We start from the raw sequence: 21577 nt of genomic DNA, 5'->3' as shown, positions 1-21577 counted from the left end.
TTTCAAATAGCTTTTCACAGGGCCACCCATGTGGCGCAAGTAAGTACAGGGAGAGACACCCCTTGGTGATTCAAACAGAGCGGATCTGTTTTTATTTCTTTTATGCATGCAGCTTTTGTTTTAAAATATTGTTTCATAGAAAGATTCTGCTCGGGGCACCTGGGTGGCTCAGTCTGTTAGGTGTGGCCTGAGTCTGACCTTTGGCTTAAATAACGATCCAAGGGTCTTGGGATGGAGCCTCATGTGCTCAGGCTCCCTGCTTGGTGGGGAGTCTGCTTCTCCCTCTCCCCTGTTTGTGCTCCCTCCCTCTCCAATAAATAAATAAAATCTGTAAGCATAATAAAATAAAAAGATTCTGCTCAAAAAAACAAAAAGTTTTGGAATCTACCAATCTTGTCTGATTCTTCGCCTCTTAAATGAGAAGGAGAGGAAACTAACAGGAAGTTTCAGGGAAGGGACCAACACCAGGACTGGGGGGGGGGGGGGGGGCGGGGGCGGGGAACGCTCATCATCCACTAGATTCCATTCCATTCTACACTTCTTCCTGTTACTAATAGAACCACCCTGAGCTTCAACAGGACTCATGACCATCCACCTGGAGACTCCATTTCCCAGCCTCCTTTGCAGGTAGGTAGAACCATGAGACTAAGTTCTCACCAATGGAACAAGAGTAATGTTCTATTTTTTACACAGAAGATACTGTCCCCCCCCCCCCCAACTCTTTCATGCGCTCCCTTGGGGTTGAAACATAAGATATGTAACTAGAAAGCCAGCTTCTGATATCAGGATGAAAAGGAACACATCTCAGGATGAAGCCAAGTAGCAAGAGAGAAGAACCCGGGTCTCCAGATGACTTTGGGAAGCAGTGCTTCCTCCATGCCTTCCACCTCCTTTTCTTGGAATATTTACAAGACAGAAATAAACTAGATTTTTTTTGAGCCTCTGCATTTTTATGTCTCTTTGGTACAATAGCTGTATTATTTAACTATTGCTAAACAGCACATTACCCCAAAACTCAGTGGCTTAAAACAACAAAAATTTATTGTCTCATAGTTTCTGTGGGTCAGGAATTCGATGTGAATTAACTGTGTGGTTTTTTGTCTCAGGATTTCTCGTGTGGTTGCAGCCAGGGTGTTGGCAGGCGCTGCAGTCATCTGAGGTTTGACCAAAGCAAAAGTATCTCCTTCCAGCTCATTCACATGGCTGTTAACAGAGACCTCCAGAGACCTCCCTGCTAACAGAGACCTTCCTCACCACATGGCTTTTCCGTAGCTGTGTGCCTCTGAAGGAAACTGCTGTGCATTTTTATGACCCAGTGTCCAAGGTCAAGAGTTATCACCTCTGCTTCATTCTACTTGTTAGAAGGTCCACAAGCCCAGTGCAATCTCCAGGGAATAGGAACCAGGCTCCACCTCTTCAGGAGAGGAGTCTCAATTTGTAGACATGTTTTCAAAACCACCCCAGTAATCCAGCCCACATCCTAATTAATACACTAGATATACTGGCCCTTTGGTCTAGTGCTGCTTCTGAGCCATGATACTTCATGATGCAGTTTGATGATAATACGAATGAACATTCACTGGGGACTTTTATTTTAATTTTTTTTTTTTTTTTTTTTTTTGCTTGCCTGTCACATGCCAAGCATCTATCACATAGTATTCCTCATATGATCCTCTGTGGTAGATTCTACAACTTGCCCTAATTCTCCAGGTAAGGACATGGACATTTAGCAGTCAATACCAGGCCAGGTTCCAGAGCCTTCACTCTTAACCATTGTACCAGTGTTGAGGAAAGGGCATGTTTGGTGGAGAGAGACGTGAATTTGGTTGGAAATCTGTTATTAACATTTAAGAGTTCTGTGATTTTTCCTAAGACTTAACCTTCTTGGGCTTCCATTTTGTCCCATAGGCAAGTAGGAAACAATCGTATGTGGAGGTGAAGAATACAGGAAAATACAAGAAGCAATGGGCACAGAACTTGGCATCTAGTGGGTGGTCAGTCAGAGGTGTCACTCTTCTCCCAACTACTTTATTATCTCATCTCCACTCATGCAGGAGATGGTTCAGTTGTGGCCTAGAGCACTGGCTTCATTCCAGAAATCCAGAGACACAGCAGGATTATGTATAATTCCTGGGAAAAACAGGACCCTAAACTCACTAGCTTCTGTTTCCTTCCAGCCTCCTTTGATACTTAAGAACATCAGAGGGGATGGCTCATGTGGTTAAGTGTCTGACTCTTGATTTTGGCTTAGGTCGTGATCTCAGGGTCTTGAGATCGAGCCCCATGACAGGCTTCACGCTGAGAATTTCTGCTTGAGATTTTCTCTCTTCCTCTCCTTCTGCCCCTCCCCAAATCTAATAAAAAGAGAGAGAGAGAGAATCAAGGAATGTTTACAAGATACTTAAGAATGAAACCCTGGCATCATCCCAGAATGGACCCAGCCTATGGAGAGAGAAAAGAAGATTTGCCTCTTCAGTCATACCAATGGATTTTTCTCCTATTGGATTTCCCATCTGAGTCAGAAGCTGAGGGATGAGGTGAGGAAATTGCTGCTTCACTTTCCTGGGGAACCAAGGAAATTATGAATACATTTCATCAAGAGTCGTATCAATCTCTGAAGAGCATCCTGGTACTGAGACATCTAGCGTATCTAGACAGAGGAAGGCCAGCTCTTTTAAGAACAGAATGAGTGAAGGACCTCATTTGCCCAAACAATGAACATCTCTCAACTCCTTCAAAGAATCACATGATCCTCCATGCAAACTTCTCTTAAGAAATAAAACATTTTGGAAAAATGTTGTGACAATTTAATTTTGACGTATGGTATATTTAGTTGGGCTTAATTATCAGGTTTTTTTAAAGGATTTTATTTTTATTTATTTATTTGAGAGAGAGCTGGGGGAGGGGTAGAGGAAGAGGCAGAGAATGCCAAGCAGACTTCTCACTGAGCTTGGAGCCCAATGTGGGGTTTGATCTCCCCCCTTCTCATGATCCTTAACCTGAGCCAAAATCACGAGTCAGACACCCAACTGACTGAGCCACCCAGGTGCCCTTTCACAATCACTTTCTAATTATCACCATGGTTAGCATTCTCTTCCATATCTTAGGGCTGGACTTGGAGGATCATAGGAGACTTGGGCAGTCCAGTGGCTCAGCAGGTTAGCGCCGCCTTCAGCCCAGGGCATGATCCTGGAGACCCAGGATTGACTCCCACGTCGGGCTCCCTACAGGGAGCCCACTCCTCCCTCTGCCTGTGTCTTAGCCTCTCTCTCTCTCTCTCTCTCTCTCCCTCTCTCTCTCTCTCTCTCTCTCTGTGTGTGTGTCTCATGAATAAATAAATAAAATCTAAAAAAAAAAAAAAAAAGAAGAAGAAGAAGACAGACTTACCGATGGTAAAATGGGATCATCAATTCTCCTGGTCCCATGCTCCTCCACAGATTTACCTGTCTCTCCAGAAAGTGGTTCTCTAGTGCTTGCAAGGGCCTTAAAATGAGGAGGGCCCTGGGGTGTCTAAGAGAATGTTAGGGTAGGGTTGTACTAATGAAGAGAACCCCTGACTCCTTAGAAGTTTTCCTGGAGTCTTGGTATTACCTTTCCCTCTTTCTATGGAAGATTTAGAAACACAATTCTACTTCAGATTTCTCAAGTAACTTTGAATATATAATCCATCATCTTTATGGTTCTGTCTTCCTGACTCACAAGAGGCTGGGGCTCTGAATTATCATCTGGATGAGGGAGCGGGGGTAAGTTACCTAAATTGTATTGACGCAATGTGGGAAATCAGCTTGTCTTTGGTAAGATCTTTGGTCTAGGAAATGCTGAGAGACCCTACCAATCTTTTCAAGGATACACAAGACCAAAGCCCTTGGGCCTGCGTCTCCTCCAATCTAAGCCATCATCTGAGGCCCACCACTGTGCCTCTGAATGGCCAGGAAGGATGAGGCTGAGGGACTGAGAAGGGAGGATTGGGCTTGCCAAATTACAGTCCTTTAAAGTGCCTGAGGAGAGCTTACAGATGTTTAAAATATCAGGCTTAGGAAATAAATTGTTATAGAACATTCTGTCTGATGACCGAATTCATGGTCCTTGTAGGTGTGACTGGAGATGTTCACTCTCCTGATTGACCAGCTCTATTCCCATGAGAACTCCTGCTGTTCCTACCCTCAAGGTATCTTCCCACCTTGGGGCTCTCTTTAGTTTAAGGAAGATGGAAGAGAGGAAGGATTTCTCACTTCTGTCAATTTTTCCTTCAAAGTTGGAAATTTTGTGCCCTTAGAGGCACCTAGCGCCCAGCAGGAACTTAATGCAATCAGGCTCACCTACCAACACCTTTCCCTTGAGTCAATGTATAGAAAGCATTATTGCATAATAATTATACCCATGTTTAAATCCTCAACACTGGGATCCCTGGGTGGCGCAGTGGTTTGGCGCCTGCCTTTGGCCCAGGGCGCGATCCTGGAGACCTGGGATCGAATCCCACATCGGGCTCCCGGTGCATGGAGCCTGCTTCTCCCTCTGCCTATGTCTCTGCCTCTGTGTGTGTGACTATCATAAATAAATAAAAATTAAAAAAAAATAAATCCTCAACACTGTTTCTAGAACGCGGTTTAAGAAATGTATGGTAATTTATACACATGCACACACATACATCTATTCTTAAAAAATTAGTTATTGAACCAGACACTTAGAACCACAAAAGCGGCTCGTGTCCTTAAAAAATTTCTTCTAAGGAAGGCTCATGAAAGGTTCAAACTTAGGAAATCATGGAATTATCCTTATAATCTCACGATATACTACAAAGTACACGAAGTGTTGAAAGAGATGCAGAGATGGGGATGATGACAATGGTGAGCCACAGAAGAAGTGTATTGTGAGCTGAATCTTGCCAAGTTGTGTCAGTTACAGAAAGGAAAGGCACTTAAACATAAGTCATACTGTGTACAAAATCACAGTCAAGAAAGAATATCTATCCTGTGTTCAAGGGATGTCAACAACAAAAGCTTTGGAGCTAACCAGGAATATGTGAGGAAGAAGAGTGTATCTGGCACTAGGAAAACAGGCAAAGGCCACACTGAAACAGTCTGCTATAATTTGACTTTATCCAGTAAATAACAGGGACCAATAAAGCGAGATAAGTAAGCGATCAGATTTATGTTTCAGTAATGTAAAATGCTGGCCCAGCAGAGAGGCTGGATTTTGAGTAAGATCAGAGCATTCTTTCTCTTAGCATAATTGCAAGGGAATTTGGCAGCGGAGGGGTGGGGGAAGGTGGAGACAAGGCATTCTGGGGCCCACCCTTTAACTACTGAATCAGAATCTCTGAGCTGGAGGCCTGGGAGTCTGCATATGTAACATCTCTAATAGAAGTGATTCACGTGGGCTCTAAGTCTGAGGCCTACACTAGGGTCAGGCCGGTTGGTTAGGAAGCTTTTGCGATTGCCCAATAAGAGGTGTAATGAGCCGGATCTGTCCATGATTCAGATCCTCAAGGCCAGCTCATAGAGAAAAGCAATTGTTTTAAGACAATTATGTAATTAAGTGCTAAACTAGTCGTTGCCTACCGCGACGTGATCTGAGCCAAGTTATTTAATACCTTACGCACCATGCTTTTAAATAACAAAGCGCTCATATGCATAATCGTGTTTGAGTGTCACAAATTCCCAAGAGTTAGGGAAAGTGTTTACCACTTTCAATTAACAGATTAAGCTTAACTGGAAGATGAGATTGAGTCATTTTTATCTGTTTGCTTCCTTGTTTACTGTCTGTCTCCTCAGGCACTGAAAATCGCAGGACAGTAGAACCCCGCTGACTCCCACGACCTTGATGGGTCTCTGGTGCCACAGCGCTCGGTACAAAAATAGGCGCACGGCCAATACACTCTGAGTAAATGAGAGACAAAAAAGACAAGACGAGACGGACGAGCGATGCAACATCAGATAAAAGGAAAGTGTTTTGGACGGGGGGTTAGATTCAGCCTTTCTCCCCACTGCCACTTATTTCAACACCTCTGTGGTGCTGGTGGCCGAAGCCACTGCCCTTGGGGTATTATTGCCAATGTCGACTTCTGGGTTTGTTTCTGCTGCTCAGGAGGGCGGCGCCCTGCGAAGTCTACCTTAAACTTAACCTTCGGGCCTTGGTTCCTTGTTTGTTCCACGGGGCTCTGACCAGAACATGAAAGGAGCTCCTTCCAGATCTCTCGCCGTCTTCACCCTCCTGCTCCAGCTCCCCCTTTTCGCAGCGAGCAAAGGGACGTGCGAGGCGCCTCCCGGGACCGAGTCCTGGCGCACGGAGCAGGGACCTAACCTAACTCCTCCCGCACCGGCCTCTCCGAGAGCTGCGGGAAGGCTCAGCAGTGCCCGCCCCGGAGGCGGGAAACAGCGTGGCTCTCACCGTGCGGTGCCCCAGGCCCTCGGCGGGGCTCAGGTTCGCGAGGGCCGGGAGGCCGAGCGGGAGGCGCGGGGCGCAGGGATGCTCTCCCCGGGGCGGGGCGGGGCGGGGCGGGGCGGGGGCCGCGCCGAATCCCCGGGGCCCGCAGGGAGGCTCCCATTGGCCGGAGGGCGGGTGACGGGCGCGGGGCGGGGCGTCCCGGGGGCGGGGGGGCGGGGAGGGCGCGGGAGGGGGCGTGCGCGGCCCGTGTCAGCTTCGGAGTCCCGGCGGCTCACCTTGGCGCCGAGGGTCGCGAGCCCGGCTTCCCGCCGACGCTCCTCCCTGCCCTGCCCTGCGGGCCGGCCCCTGCCCTGCAGCGCCCCGCGCGCCCCAGCCGGGGGCCCCGCTGCCGTTCCTCCGTGCTGCGCCGAGCCGGGGCACTTTGATCTGTTTGCTCCCGTCCCCCCCCCTTTGTTGCTCTAAGACCACCCCAGCCCGGACCCCACCCCGGCGGGCGCCGGACTTCTCCGCGGACTGCAGCGGACCCGACCGCCGGGGCGCCCCGCCGCCCGCCTTCGTCCCGGGGGAAGCCAGCGAGAGCTCATTGATGCACCCATTCCAGTGGTGTAACGGTGAGTCCCGGGCGCGAGGGCGGGCGCGCCGGGCTGCGGAGCCGAGGGGGCGCCGGGACGCTTCTCGCGCGTCGCGTCTCCCGAGAAACTTAGCTCGGGAGGAAGAGCGGGAGCCGCGTGTGGTCCGCAGCCCGGCGCGCCCGGCCGGCTCAGCTGCGGGCCCCGGTGGGCCTGGGGACGGGCGGGGGCGGGGGCGGGCGCGGGGTTCGCGGCCTTTGTGTGGCGGCCCCGCTCCCCTGCCCCCTTCCCTTGCCTTTGTGCGCTCAAACTCTGGTCTTTGTTGTGGTTGTCGGAGGAGAATTACATCGGCGCTCGGGCTGGGATCTCCTAGAGGGAGCTCAAGTTCCCGGCCTGGAACTTTGCAGCCTATTTTAAATATGTGTACGGCGCGGCGTGCGGGCCGGGCGCGGGGGCGGCCTCCTCGGCTCTTTGTTGGCCTCTCCCCGGCTGCCGGGGGCCTGGTGCGTGCGGGGGGCGCCCGGGCAGGGAGCGCGGCTCTACGGGCCGGGTAGAGCCCGGCGGACGTCTCGGCGCCCGCGCACCCCCGGGTGCAGGGCTCCCCGGTCCCAAGGCCGGACCCACCGTCCCAGCCCCGGGCTCCGGCGGGGGCCGCACCTCCGGACGCGGCGACCCCTCCGCCCCGCCCCCTGCGGCCTCCTGGCCTGGAGTGATGCTAAATGCATCTCACCTGAGGCTTCTTTGGCGTTTCAGGTGATACAGGTTGGGCGTGGGTCTGACTCCACCCAAGCCACTCGAAAGGAGGGCCTTTCGGAGCCGGTCAGTGGAAAGGCACTGGTTGGTCTGGGGTACTGAAACCTTCCGGGGCTTCGGCGTCCTGACCCCGTTGTTCCGAGCCTTGGAGTTTCTGGAGAAGTGGGGCGGAGGGTGTGCAGCTGGCCTTATCCTTATCTGAGTATGGTAGGCTGGCTAGTTACGAAAAGAAAGAAAGAAAGAAGAAAAAAAAAAAAGTCTTCTTGAGAGCAGACCCCTGCCAGATCTTGGATTAATTATTTCAAGCGGCTTTTGTTTTAAGGCAGGGTTGGGAGAGCATGTGTATGAGCGTCCCCCACCCCCCTCTTCCCCTTGCTGGTAGGATCTAATTTCCTGAAAATGAACCAAGCTGTGCGTGATAGGCGGGCATGGAGGGACAGGGGGGCGGAGGATGGGGGGTGAGGAAGGACCGTGCATCCCAGCATCTGGGAAAGATTCCCGTTGGCTGGGAAGGGGAAGCCTTTCCCAGACCCACTGGTCTTTCTCGGCCAGCCTTTCACTTGACGTCATTCCAGCCCCCAGCCTTCGCACCACCAAGATGAGACATTCAGATGTCAAGACTTTCATAGGTCAGCTGAGACAATGGAACAGAGGCTTCAGAAGAACCCAGGTGGCGGGCCCTTTTTTCTGGCACTCCTATTTCATATGGGGTTTGTAGACCAGCAGAGGACTTGCTTTTTCTTGTCACTTCTTAAAGTGACTGATAGATCCTGTTCTTTGACTCCATTGAGGAAGCAGTCCCTTCCCCCATCCCTTTGTGTGTGTGTGTGTGTATGTGTGTGCATGAGGGGAAATATCTGGAGTCTCTCTTTCCAGAGGTTGGTATTCTTCCTGCCCTTACAAGTTTTGGAGGAAAAATGGCTTCTACTACAGCTTTTGGCCAATATGTATCTTTACCATTTATTGTTAATTATAAGAAAATGTATCCTCTCCTCTTGTCTGTGAAGCTCTTCTCACCTACATCCCTTTATCACATAATGTCCCAAGCTCACTGACTCAATCCTGGAACCCCAGGGCAAGTCTCTGCCAGAAGAGGTAAGATGATCAAGGTAAATGGATCAGAGGACCACTGAGGCCAGCATGCCCACAGAGTGCAAATACATCTCTACAGTGGCCACCGCCCTGCAGTTTCCTAGGACCGGAAACCAATGAGGTTTTCTGGGACCCTAAAGATAACCAGGATCCAGCTCATAAATGTGCATGGGGAGCCCAGGCAGATTGGCGTTAGACCCTCTTACGGCATCAAATGTTGCTGAGGTAGGGAGCCTCGAAGCAAGGGCTTCCTGTTGCACATAGCAAGGTTAGGAACTAATTATTTAATCTTCAACAAAGTCTTTCAGGACAAGAACTACTTCTGGTTTTTTGTTTTCTCACAATGTCTACGTCAGTAGCATAAATCAGGCCCTCAATAATACTTGTGGGTTGACTGGTCATTCATTAGCTGAGGGCAGTTTCTGGGCAATTTTCCCAAATATCACTCTCCTTACTTTGAAGTGGGAGTTTTTGCCAAGGGTACCAGGTTGTCTTGAAACTCAGGAGTTATTTATCTGTTAACTAGTTAATTGAAAAGAAGCCAAACACAAGACGGGGCACTGGAGAATATACACAAGTCCAAGTCTGCTGTCCTCAGACTTATGAGCATTTGAGCTTGTTAGGACTATCTGATTTCAGGATTCTAGTCCCATCTCTACTGCCATTCCTCCCTTTGTACGGTGAAAGGCTTTGTGTTGTCTTTGTCCCTACAGAGTAAAATCATCCAGTCGTTTTTTTGCTTTTTTTTATATTCAGTGTCATGGTACTTGTCATATAGTCCATATTTGAGTTAAAATAAGTTGATGCTTGGAAGAGTTGGGCAATGTAAGACAGTTACTGAGTGTGCAAGAGTCAGAACATGTGGTACAGGCTGTGAGCACTGTAAAATTCAGGGAAGAGAGGGTCACTGGGGTGTCATGAGGACCAGGATTGGTGAACTTCTAGAAGGGAAGAGGGAGTTTCAGGCAGGGAAAAGTTGCATGAACAAAGGTATGGAGGCAGGTGAAGGACAGGTTGGACAAGAAATAGTGAGACTGGTCCATGTTGGGTGATGCTGGAAGACAGTGAAGATGCAGGGTGTGTGTGTTTAGGAGGACCTGAAGCTCCTCATGAGCTTGGGGAAATATGTGATGGACTAAATTAGAGGGACCAGATATCTGAGGTGTTTAGGATAGAGACTTGGAATAGAGTTAGGCCCAACACCTGAAAGAGGTTTGAAGGGATGCTCAGGATATGGTCACCAGATTGATCTAGGGGATGACAAGGCATGACATGTAGGATGTCAAAATTGACTTCCAGTCCTTTAAACCAGTCTTCTGCTGCTGAGTTGTGATAGCACTGGAAATTATAAGCTAGAGTTCTGGAGTATATTTATGGGTTCTGGCTTCTAACCAAGATGTCAGGCCAGTGTTTAAAACCCATGTTGAAGACTTGAGCACAGAGGTCTTTGGATAGGAGCCTTCTTAGCTGCTTGATGTTAGCTTATTTAATGATCCTTTTCTCCCCCTGTTGAAGGATAAGTTAAATTGGTAGCATGAGAAAGTGCTTGGGGTATAGCAGGTTTATGGCAGATCCTAGTTTTCTTGTCTCCACGCTTGCTGATATCCAAGAATTTTATTATGCTTGTCTTTGGATCACTATAATATTTTGTCCTGGTTGCAGGAGAGAACATTCTACCCGGCTTATTGTTTATGTTCCATATATATATATTTTTTTCTTACTTTAAACATTACAGGAAATTTACTAATTCTCAAAAATGAGTACTCCCAAAATAGAGGGGCTCCAGGATAGGTTAATCCAGCCATAACTAACATAATGTTTTCTCCTCTTTCCCTGTCCCCTCTGCCACCCTCAGCCATTGGCTTTATGTTGAACTGCTTTGTGGTCTGGCTGTAACGTGGCTGTCACCATTCCAGTTGTCTCAGAAAGTTGGGAATCTTCCCTCATCCAGCAGAACTTCTTTGTTTGGCCAGAGCCCTGTTACCTACCTACCTCCACACCCAAGCCCTACCAAGGGGAAGGTGACTAGGATGATTAGTAGGCTAATCGGGATTTACCGGAGTCACGGGAAAAGGGGAAGCGTCTAGGGGCAAGCGTCTAGGGGCGGGTCAGTGCTTCCCACGCCCGGGCATGCCTAGGAATCTGCCAAGGACCTTGTTAAAAAATGTAGATTCGGATTCATTTTGTTCAGGGTGGGCCTGAGATTTTGCATTTGTAACAACCTTCCCGGGGATGCCAGTGCCACTTTGGAGCCACACATTGAGGCTTTGAGTAGACAAGGGAAAAGTGGCCAAAGCAAACTGCACCCCCCACCACCACTTTCTGGAACACTGGCCCAGGCTTGGGGGGAACAGTTTCTATTCTGGTCCTAGTGCAGCTTGTCTCCTGGACCAGGTGGCTTTGTGACAAATGACCTTTGCACAACCACACCTTGCAATTTACAAAGCTGCTTTCTTTTTCCAACTTTGGTCCTCTGTTTTCCCCTTGTTTTTAAATAACAAAGGGAGGCTTAGATAGGTAACTCCTTAAAGGTTACATCTCTAGGGAGAGGCAGGGTTGCCACCCAAATACCCATTTTCTCACCTAAGGCCTTCATTTTGCTGCTGCTCTCTATGACCTTCTGGCTGATGGGATCAAGTCTTCCCTTGGCCGAATCGTTGATCCCCCTGGGTGGGGGATGCAGTGTTAAGTACTAGGTGTAGTATCCCATTTCATGGGTGACTTATTTACCCAAGATCACACGGCTGGTCAGTGTTAGAGCTAGGATATAGAGTTAAGCCCCTGCATCAAAGAGGTGTGGGAGCCCAGAGCCTGCCATTTCTCTCTGCATCCTGGCTGACCACTGAGTACATCAGCCACAGTGTAAACTTCCAACTATAACGTTTTTCCTCTCCCTTTCTTTGCAGGGTGTTTCTGTGGCCTGGGACTGGTTAGTACCAACAAGTCCTGCTCAATGCCACCCATCAGTTTCCAGGACCTTCCCCTCAACATCTACATGGTCATCTTCGGCACGGGCATCTTTGTCTTCATGCTCAGCCTCATCTTCTGCTGCTATTTTATCAGGTGGGTGGCACAGTGGGTGACCCGGGGCAGGCAGTCAGGGAGAAGGAAGCCAGGTGTGGGGTGAGCCAAGTGAGACTCCCTCGGCAGAGTCACTGGCTTCCCACTGGGGCCCCTGCTTTGAGGACATAGCTTAGCCTGCCCTTCACTGGGCCCCTGAGGCCTGCTGTTTCTATTTTCATCCGCCTAGCAAATTGTCCCAGAGCATATAAGGTCACCATTGGTTGAGCTGCATCGCACCTCTGGCCAGTTATTCAAAAGGTGGTCTAGGATTACTGTCTGACCAAGTCCTATCGTGAGTCATCCGTTCAGTGTCTCCACTCCCCCGCTCACAACCTCTGGGTAGCAGGGATAGGTGGGCATCAGTTACACCAGTGGCATGTTCCCCTGCCCTCCTGGGAAATCCTGTTGTCAGCCCTCCAGATGCTAATATTAGCAAGCTGATGTCTGGAGAGCCGGTTGTTTATTCCGCCTTGTAAGCTCTTTTGATAGTGGCGGTGGGGGTGGGGGACACCAAAAAAACCCTAAAACATCACTTGTTACTGCGTAGAGAGATCCAGGGAAGGACCTGAGCATGGCAGGGCTAGCCAGGCTCCAGGATGAGCTGTTTCTTCACCTCCTGTTGAAAGACGTGGGAACTGGTGGCTGGTTTTCTACCAAAAATTTGGGGCATGACTGGTATTTTGAGTGGAAATTAGTGTTTCTGACCAGGGCCTGCTCTTGGTATTAATAGTTCCTCATTGTAGGGGACCAGTCCTGCAGACTGGAGAGCATTGAGCACCCCTGAGTAGGGCACCCTAGGGATTCTTAGGGCCATTTCGATAACAACTCCCTCCCGTCCCCTCCCCTCCGCCACACACTTGACCAAATGCTGGCATAGCTGTCAGCTGGAGTCTCATCATTAATCATTTAAATTAGGATGAAGGAACTGAAGGTGTTCTGGCTCCCTGCTGAGATATCTTGGTGGGTCTGAGTGCTTCACCTGGAAGGAGGCTAGGGGGAGGAGACACTCCTCCAGATTCCTGAGGCTAGAAGAACTTCCTCCAAAAAAGGGGAAGTGCCTTGGGTGCCCCTGTCAGCTACTTTGGGCCTCTTCTTTCTCAGAATTTTAGAAAGTGCCTGGGACTAGAGTTTTCACTTAAAAGTTTATGCAGAGAAGATTGTTGTTTATTTTTCCCTCTTGTACAGCTGAGCCTAAAATTTGCATAGATAGGAGTCTGGGGCAATTTTTCTAGTAGCTCTCCATCCCCCAGTTCCCTTTCCCCAACCCTATATTTTCTTCCTCAAATTTTCTTTCTTCTTGACCACCCCCACCCCCATATCCCCCCCACCAAGCAATTCAGGCAGTTCCCCAGAGACTGAAGATGGAGACATACCAAATACCAAAGGTTTCTGTCTGCTTCTGGGGGAGGAGTCTGCAGAAGCAGCTTCATGTCTGGTCTGTGCACCCAAGCTGCAAAGGGGTTGAGTAAAGAAAAATCTGGAAAAAAGCACTCTGCAGGATGTGGGTGACTGGGGTTCATTCCCTAATTCTGCCACTAATAGGTGTGACCCTGGGTTTTAGCTGCTGTTTACCAAGTGCCTTCTGTGTGCCACATTGTGGTTGGTGTTTTATGAACCACCCCCACTTCCCCGCCCCGGCCTCCAGCACATGTATTGTCCACGTAGTAAGTGAGGAAATTCATGCTCAAGCAGTTAAGGGTTTGCCCAAGGTCTTATGTCGAGGAAGAGCCAGAGGTGTGCTAGTCTGGTGGTCATTAGCTAGAGCCCTTCGGATTCCATACATTTGCCTTCTCTTGATTCTCACTCCTTGAACGGGGGGTGGAGGAACAGCTAGGACACTCGCTCACCACCCCCCTGCAGCCCAAGATCAGGGTTCCACAGAAAGACAGGCTGGGGAGCTAGGTAGGGTGGATTTATTTTTGTCTGGCTGGAGGCAAAGAACAGAGCAGTAACCACATGATCCCCAAAGCTTTCCTGACTGCGGGGCCACTTGGTGCCACCTGTCCCTTATGCAGTAATCGGCCCCTTCCGTCACCCCACCTTCTGTTCTGCAGCCTGCCCAAAACCAGTTAACCCTGGAGCTTCATGGTTCCAGAGGCTCGCTGGTGTGCGGCAGCCTGTGGGTGTCTATATATAGAAAGATACACAAGCGCAGAAGCCACTTCCTCTCCCTGCTTCTCAGTTTCCTCCAGGGCCAAAATAGGCCCATGACCCCCTGCTCTCCACCTGGCGAGCTCATTGGCCAACACCAGCCTCCCCTCTCCGGCTCGCCCTCACTCATTCTTCCCCGTTCCCCAAGAGCTGACCTCTGGCCCTACACAGGATGGAGGGGCCGGAGAGGTACAAACAGGCAGGAAAGGAACAATTATTTTCAGGACCTGGTTGCATTGTTTGCGCCAAAAGGGAAAAGAAGCAAGGGAGAGCCCACTGGCAGTGGCTAGAAATGGTCTCATTGAAATCAGAGTATTTTTAGTAGCTTTGCTCACCCGACAGCTGAGATGGCCACCTGTCCAAAGTTGCTGGCACCACATCCTCTGCCGGGATGGCCCAGGGTATTGGTTTGCCTTTTGCTTTATTTCCCTTGCAAACTCTTTGGGCCCCATTTTATCACAATGTATACCTTCCTGTTCCAGAAATCTACACTGTAGGGTGGAAGGGGTGGTTGTAAGCCTTTCACTGTGCTGCTGGTACAGGGAGGGCTACAGCCCGGCTTCTGGAGGGTGTTCAGCTCCGACCATTAGGTAGGTGGAGCCAGGCAGACAAAGGGGATGAGGGTGGGCAAGGGGGCATCCCGCACATCCTATGATACAACAAGCAGAAAGGCACAGCACAGACCACTAGCTTAGAGCCACATTGCAGGTGAGGCTGTCGAGACCCCAAAAAATGCGTGACCTCCCCTCCTTCTCTGGGTTAAAAAAGCAGGCCCCTTACCACTTCCTCCTTTGCTCTCATACACGGCTGCCAACAACAGCAGCAGTTCTCCCTCAGAAGGCGGCTGTGAGCACTTTGATCATGAGAACACTTTCTTCCTTCCCCAGCTTAATTCTGTGTCAGCCAGGTAACAGTTCATGTAAGCTTTGGATGCATTCTTGCCTGCCCCTCTGGTTTGGAGGCGGGGACAGAAAGGCATGCATGTGAAAGGCTTTTGTGCACTATGAGTTCCCTGTAAAGCTGAGGTCTGGACAGTGGGAGTGCCTGTTAGGCCTTGGTTCAACCCTCCAATGACCGGAAACTCTCCAGTGGATGTGCTGCCCTCGGCCTTCGCGCCACGGTGAGGGAGTCCACCTGGACTGGAATGCCCTTTTTTTTTTCTTAAGATTTTATTTTTAAGTAATCTCTGCACCCATCTTGGGGCTCAAACTCACAACCCTGAGATCAAGAGTCACATTTTCCACTGACTGAGCCAACCAGGCACCTGGGGACTGGAGGGTTTTTTTTGTTTTTTTTTTTTTTTTTTAAGATTTTGTTTATTTTTAGAGAAAAAGAAAGAGTGGAGGGGGAGGAAGGAGGAAAGAATCCCAAGCAGACTCTGCACTGAGCAGAGAGCCCAACAAGGGGGTTCGATGTCACCACCCTAAGATGACCTGATCCGAAACCAAGAGTCGGGCACTCCACTGACAGAGCCACCCAGGTGCCCCTAGACTGGAAATCTTAAGAAGTTCTGGTTACACAGCCTTGCCAGGCCCCAGACTTCTATTAAGAACAATGGAGGTGGCTGGCAGCCAGATCCGGATCCGCTCCCTGATTGTGCTCTGGGGCACGGCTCTGCTCTGGCCTGAGTTCTACACCTTCCCCAGCTCTGGTAGCAAGTCAGCTTGTCCACAGTGTCCATGGTGCGAGCATCTTCTCTCCTTTTGGTTGAGGCTTATGATTTGAGACTCTCTTCTTCTAACTCAGATCAGCAATCATCTTCTGCAAAAGGACAGACATTTGGGGCTTTGCAAGTCACGCAATTGCTATCTTGATTACCCACTCTATTGTACAAAAGCAGCCGTACACAATTTGGAAACTATGAGCCTCGCTGTGCTCTAATAAAATTTTGTGGACACTGAAATAGGAGTTTCATATATTTTTCACATGACGTGAAATATTCTTTTGATGTCTACTTTTTCACCACTTCAGCATACAAATCAGTTTTAGCACACAATCCCTATAAAACCAGTGATCAGCTGGCTTTGGCCATAGTGTGCCACACCTGTTGTAACTTGGTGGGCTTCTGATGTTTTCTTCCAATAACCCAGGTCTTTGGTAGGAGTGACTGGTGGAGAGGGAGCCCCATCTGGCTCCCAAGTATAGGAGGACACAGAACTACCTGCTTAATTTGGAAGATTTCTCTCACTGCAAATAAAACAGCAATGATGATGATAATGCATAATCATGGCCTTGCCATTAGTTGTGGCCCTGCTGATGAATGTTTCCCAAGTGGTCTGGTATCATTCTTAGGACTGTATGCACCTAATAGGGGAAACAGGCTGCCACCGTATGCGTTAAAGAGCTCAGGCTCTAAAATCTTTGATTTTGGTAGACTTTGATTCAAATCTGCCTCTGCTGCCAACTAGCTGTGAGGTTTGGGCAAGTTACTTAACTTCTTTGGACTTCGTTTCCTTCCTCAGTAAAAAGGAAAGTTTCTCTCAAAGTCTGTGCATATGCTATTTTTTTTAAAGGAGATTTATTTATTCATGAGAGACACAGAGAGGCAGAGACCTAGGCAGAGGGAGAAGTAGGCTCCCTGTGGGGAGCACTGTGTGGGACTCAATCCCAGGACCCCAGGATCATGCCCTGCCCTGAGCTGGAGGCAGACACCCAACCCCTGAGCCACCCAGGCGCCCCTGTGCATATGTTAGTGCAGGGATGGACACATAGCAAGTCCTCCATAACTACTGTGCCATTGCCATTAACAGCGCCCTGTGTTTTGGCTATGGAGAGTTAGGTTGTGTGCAGGCCACCAGCTTGAAACCGAAAGGAAGTAAACCAAAGGAGGGATCATCTGTGTTCGCCCAGTGTTGTGAAGGGGAAAGTGCGCTTTTGTTCTGCAGGAGGAAGAGCCCCCAGGGGCAACAGGCTTATTTATCCTGCCCCCCCACCCCCGGCTTAATGGCAATATCCATTTTTTTAAGTATATCTATCTTCGGGACACCTGGGTGGCTCAGTGGATGAGCGCCTGCCTTCAGCCCAGGGTGTGATCCTGGAGTCCTGGGATTGAGTCCCACGTCGAGCTCCCTGCATGGAGCCTGCTTCTTTCTTTGCCTGGGTCTCTGCCTCTCTCTCTGTCTCTCTCTCTCTCTCTCTCTCTCATAAATCCTTAAAAAAAAAAAAAGAAAGAATATCTACCTTCTTCTGTATGGTCAGTAAGCAGATTGTTGATCCATAGAGTCAGGGAGCTCCAAGGCACTGATGTCCTGGGAAATAGCAGGGAGGATGAATGAACAATTCTGATTCCGGAATTCCTCAGTCTGTGGGACCTGATGGTGAGTTCTGAGGCTGTTGGGCCTGAGAAAGAGTCTGAGTCCTTAATCTGCTCTGGGTGACCTGCGTAGGTCCAGGCCATCCTCCGTGGCATCTATGGGATAAGAGAGCCCTGTGGTCAGCAGCCTCCCCAGCCCCAGAAGAATGGCCCACGCAGCCCGCCTGCCTCTCTTACTCTGAATGGCTCCGTTTGTACCAAGGCGTAGTAACCTCTTCTCTCCCCTTTCTCTCATTCTCCCCCAGCAAACTCCGGAACCAGGCACAGAGTGAACGATACGGCTATAAGGAGGTAAGGTGCTGTCCCTTTCCCTAAGACGTCCTCTCCTGCCACTTGCCCTGCTAGAGGGAGGGCAGGCTGCAAGCAAGCTGAAGCAGTCCTGGCCTGGCACCCGCTTGGCCTCACCTCTGGCTTCCTGTAGGCTAAGGCTCTGTACTATTCTCACCTCTTGCTTGTCGAGGGCTGTGTCCGAAGCCCTTTCCCTTCATCAGAGGGAGAGGAAGACACTCCTGTGCAGGGCTGGGGACTCCCTTCCTTGGTGGCTAGCACCCGGCCCCTGTGGTTGGCCCCTTCTGACACCATGCCTCTCTTTCTTCCCAGGTGGTACTTAAAGGAGATGCCAAGAAACTGCAATTATATGGGGTAAGCGTACTAGGACAGCATGCAGGAGGGCCCCACTGGCAAGGCAAAACAGCCTGTCCTCCAGCTCTCAGCCTGGGCCTTTTGGGAATGTTAGGCACCGTCTTCCTATCTCCTTAGGTCAGATAAATGTGACTTGTTCCAGTAGCTAATCAGTATGGAATTCATGATGTCTGCAACAGGCGCAGGCTGGAAACAGATCACAAAAGGGTTGGTGTAAGTGGTGACCTGGCCCTAGGAGGGCTGCCATGCATAATGTTTAAGGGGAGGAAGGACACACCACCCATGCCATAGACATGCCACAGAGTCCAGCTGCCCTTCCTTTTACCCACAGGCACGCACTCTGTCCTAGCAGACTGCGTCTGACAGGTGTATCCATCCCTGTGGTTTTCCCTGTCTCCCCTTCAGTCCTCTCCCCAGCTGATATAGCAAGTCCTTGGGTCTCCTCACACAGATGCTTCAGAAGACCATTTCCTCTTCCTTTCCTACTTGCGCCCATGAGATCAATCATTTTCTTTCTGAAGGCTTCTGCCCATAACCACAGACACTTGAACACAGGGTGTTTGTGGTTGTCTGGGAGCTGGGAGGATCTGCAGGTATTGCTAGACACAAGATGGCCTAGGAATGCCTCCTTTAACCATTTTTTAAATTTAATTATTTTTTAAAAGATTTTATTTGTGTGTCTGTCATCAATAAATAGAGGCACAGACATAGGCAGAGAGAGAGAAGCAGGCTCCTACCCACGGAGCCCAGTGTGGGACTCGATCCCAGGACCCCAGGATCACACCCTGAGCCAAAGGCAGATGGTCAACAATTGAGCCACCCAGGCATCCCCCTACCCTTTTTAAAAATTTTTTTATTTTTTATTTTTTTTAAGATTTGATTTATTTACTCATGAGAGAGCAAGAGAGAGAGACAGAGAGAAGCAGGCTCCATGCAGGGAGCCTGATAATGGGACTCGATCCTGGGTCTCCAGGATCAGGCCCTGGGCTGAAGGCGGCACTAAACCCCTGAGCCACCTGGCCTGCCTACCCTTTTCTTTTAAATAAATATTTTATCATTTGAGAGGGAGAGAGAGAGCATGAGTGGAGGGGAGAGGCAGAAGGACAAGCTGACTTTCCACTGAGTGGGGATCCCGCCTGACTCTGGGCTCAGAGCTCAATCCCAGGACCCTGAGATCATGACCCGGAGCTAAAGGGAGATGCTTAACCTACCCAGCCACCCACGTGCCCCTCATCCCTCCTTGTGATGCCTGCTCTTATATCTCAGCAAATTCCAGTGTTCCCTGAGCCCTCCTTGAGAGGAAGAGTTCAGCTCTGAGGGGGTTAATGTATAATGACATAAAGCCAGATTTTATTAAAGACTATTAACCAAACACCATACCCCATCCCTATCTCTAGTTATTGATACATGCCTCCTTGCCAAATACACTAGGCAAGAAAGGATTAAAAAATATTCTAGGGGCACCTCGGTGGCCCAGTGGTTGAGTGTCTGCCTTTGGCTCAGGTTGTGTTCCCGGGGTCCTGGGATTGAGTCCTGCATCGCGCTCCCCGCAGGGAGCCTGCTTCTCTGACTAGATGTCTGCCTCTCTCTGTGTCTCTCATGAATAAATAAAATGTTTTTTAAAAAGCAGTTCTTCTAGGATAGTACTGGTCAATGGAAATTTCTGTTATGATAGAAATGTTATATATCTGCACGTATGGGAGCTGCTATATCCACGTTGCAGCTACTGAGGCCTTGAAATCTAACAAGTGCAAATGAGGAACTCAACTTTTAATTTCACCTTCTTTGATCAGTGGAAACATCATGTGTGGTTAATGGTTACCCTCTGACTCAAATTTCAGTGGCTGATGCGGAAACCAGGCTTAGCCTAGCTTAGTTTTCTTGGGAGGGGATGAGCTGATGGTGATGATGATGGTTCTTCCCCAGTCTCCTCTCATGCTGCCCCTTTCTTCCCACAGCAGACCTGTGCAGTCTGTCTGGAAGACTTCAAGGGGAAGGATGAGCTAGGTGTGCTCCCATGCCAACATGCCTTTCACCGGAAGTAAGTGTCCAATGTGGGGAGTTTCCAGGGATGCCTTTTGAAAGAAATAAGCAGGGAGCATCTCCTAGAACCTGTAATCCTTACCCCCTCCCATCTACCCCTTGCCAGTGATGTGCCACATCCTGTCTGGACACAGGCAAGCCAGAGGGATTAGACAGGGGCAAGGACAGATGTTCTTGTTCTGAGAAGCAGCTGGGCCCTATGAGAGGCCAATGGAACAGGCTGGGTGTCTTCTTAAGGCAAAAACAGGTCATCTTCTGCCCACAGGTGTCTGGTGAAGTGGCTGGAAGTACGCTGTGTCTGCCCTATGTGTAACAAACCCATTGCTGGGCCCTCAGAGGCCACACAGAGCATCGGGATCCTATTGGATGAGCTGGTGTGAGTGCTGCCTCTGCACCAAGGCCTGGAGAAGACCTCTTGCTTCATGGGTGCCTGGTCCTTCTGCACAGCTACAGAGAACTAAACTGTTGGGTAGTGGTTGACGTGCTTACCTGAAGGGGCAGTAATGCAGGGCTGGTCTCCCACCATCAGGGTAAGGCCAGAGTTGTCCCACCTTTCTGCCTCCTGAAGCCTTCTTTCCTGCTACTCAGAACTAATGGTGTCACCCATCAAAAAAACACTGTATCCTGGTACTGGCCTGTCTACCTGCCTGTCCCTGCTGGGGAAGCCAATCTGCTCTTCTCTGACTGAGAACCTGGAGTTACCCCTGGAGGATTCCCCTTAGGAGGACAGGCTGCCCTGACCTAGAAGAAGGGACAAGATGGGCCATGTCCCACCTGTAACCTCCCTCCCCTCTTCACTCCTTGTATAGGAAGGTGGGAAGGGGAGGTAGGAAGGTTGGTCTGTCAAGGAACCATCAAGGAACCAAGTGCCTCCAGTGGAAGGGAGGGAAGGCTCTATAGGAAGTCAGGAAGAGCAGGGACATGGGAAAAGGAAAGTCAATGTTTACATGGGGCCTTTGTGACTGCAGGGTCATGGAGGGCACGTGCTTTCCACTCCCTGCTGGAGTCTGAGGTGCTATCCGTTCACTCTCTTCCTCAGTTAATCTCCAAGCTTCCTATTCCGTCTTGGAGTTTGAGTGCCCACCCCCTAGAGGAAGGGCTTGTTCTATATTCAGATGAATTCCTAGAGGCTTTTTTCTAAAGGAGCAAGGGGCCTGGGGTTAGGGGTGTCTGAAGGTTAGGGCAGCAACAGGTACCTTCTTCCCCTTTGTAAATAGTATTTTTATACTTTCTCCTCACCATCTCAGGCTTTATATGTGGGAGCCCCTGAATGGAGGGAGGGGGGGTGTCCTCGCCCCCACCTGGAGCAGGTGAGGGTGGGGCAAAGGTATGTATTTAAAGAAAATTAAATTTAATAACAAGTTTCTCTAACTTTTTGCTTGTGGTTGTGGCCTATGTCTCTGGGGCACTTTTCTGCCATCAGAGGAAAGAGTTCTCTTACTGCTGCTTCTCACTTCCCCATGCGCAGAGCATCCTAAATCTTGAAAAGAAAAATTGCTATCAGGTTATTATGTGTATGACCTAGGACTAACAGCAGTGTACTTTTTAAAGATTTTATTTATTT

At 49.6% G+C, this 21577-nt stretch overlaps 1 protein-coding gene and 1 long non-coding RNA gene across 3 annotated transcripts; one reads left to right on the top strand and one right to left on the bottom strand.

Moving 5' to 3' along the window:
- Nucleotides 1-1593: 1593 nt before the first annotated feature.
- On the bottom strand, nt 1594-4538 carry LOC140604817 (uncharacterized). Its single transcript, XR_012007643.1, has 3 exons — nt 3388-4538; nt 2483-2562; nt 1594-2354 (listed from the first exon to the last, which is right to left on the bottom strand). It is a non-coding gene; the product is annotated as an uncharacterized lncRNA (long non-coding RNA).
- Nucleotides 4539-6652: 2114 nt separating this feature from the next.
- On the top strand, nt 6653-21384 carry RNF122 (ring finger protein 122). 2 transcript variants are annotated; one of them, XM_072776391.1, is made up of 6 exons: nt 6653-6998; nt 11708-11864; nt 17574-17619; nt 17929-17970; nt 19932-20011; nt 20279-21384. In XM_072776391.1, the coding sequence occupies exons 1-6, from the start codon at nt 6974-6976 to the stop codon at nt 20391-20393; spliced, it is 465 nt and encodes a 154-aa protein (XP_072632492.1). In that variant the 5' UTR covers nt 6653-6973; the 3' UTR covers nt 20394-21384. The 2 variants fall into 2 exon arrangements, with proteins under 2 accessions (XP_072632492.1, XP_072632493.1); XM_072776392.1 differs by having other exon boundaries at nt 6666-6998; nt 19929-20011.
- The last annotated feature ends 193 nt before the right edge of the window (nt 21385-21577 follow it).

Source organism: Canis lupus, chromosome 15 (genome assembly GCF_048164855.1).
Source record: "Canis lupus baileyi chromosome 15, mCanLup2.hap1, whole genome shotgun sequence".
In the NCBI taxonomy this organism is placed as follows: Eukaryota; Metazoa; Chordata; class Mammalia; order Carnivora; family Canidae; genus Canis; species Canis lupus.
This window is presented reverse-complemented; position numbering and strand designations above follow the sequence as displayed.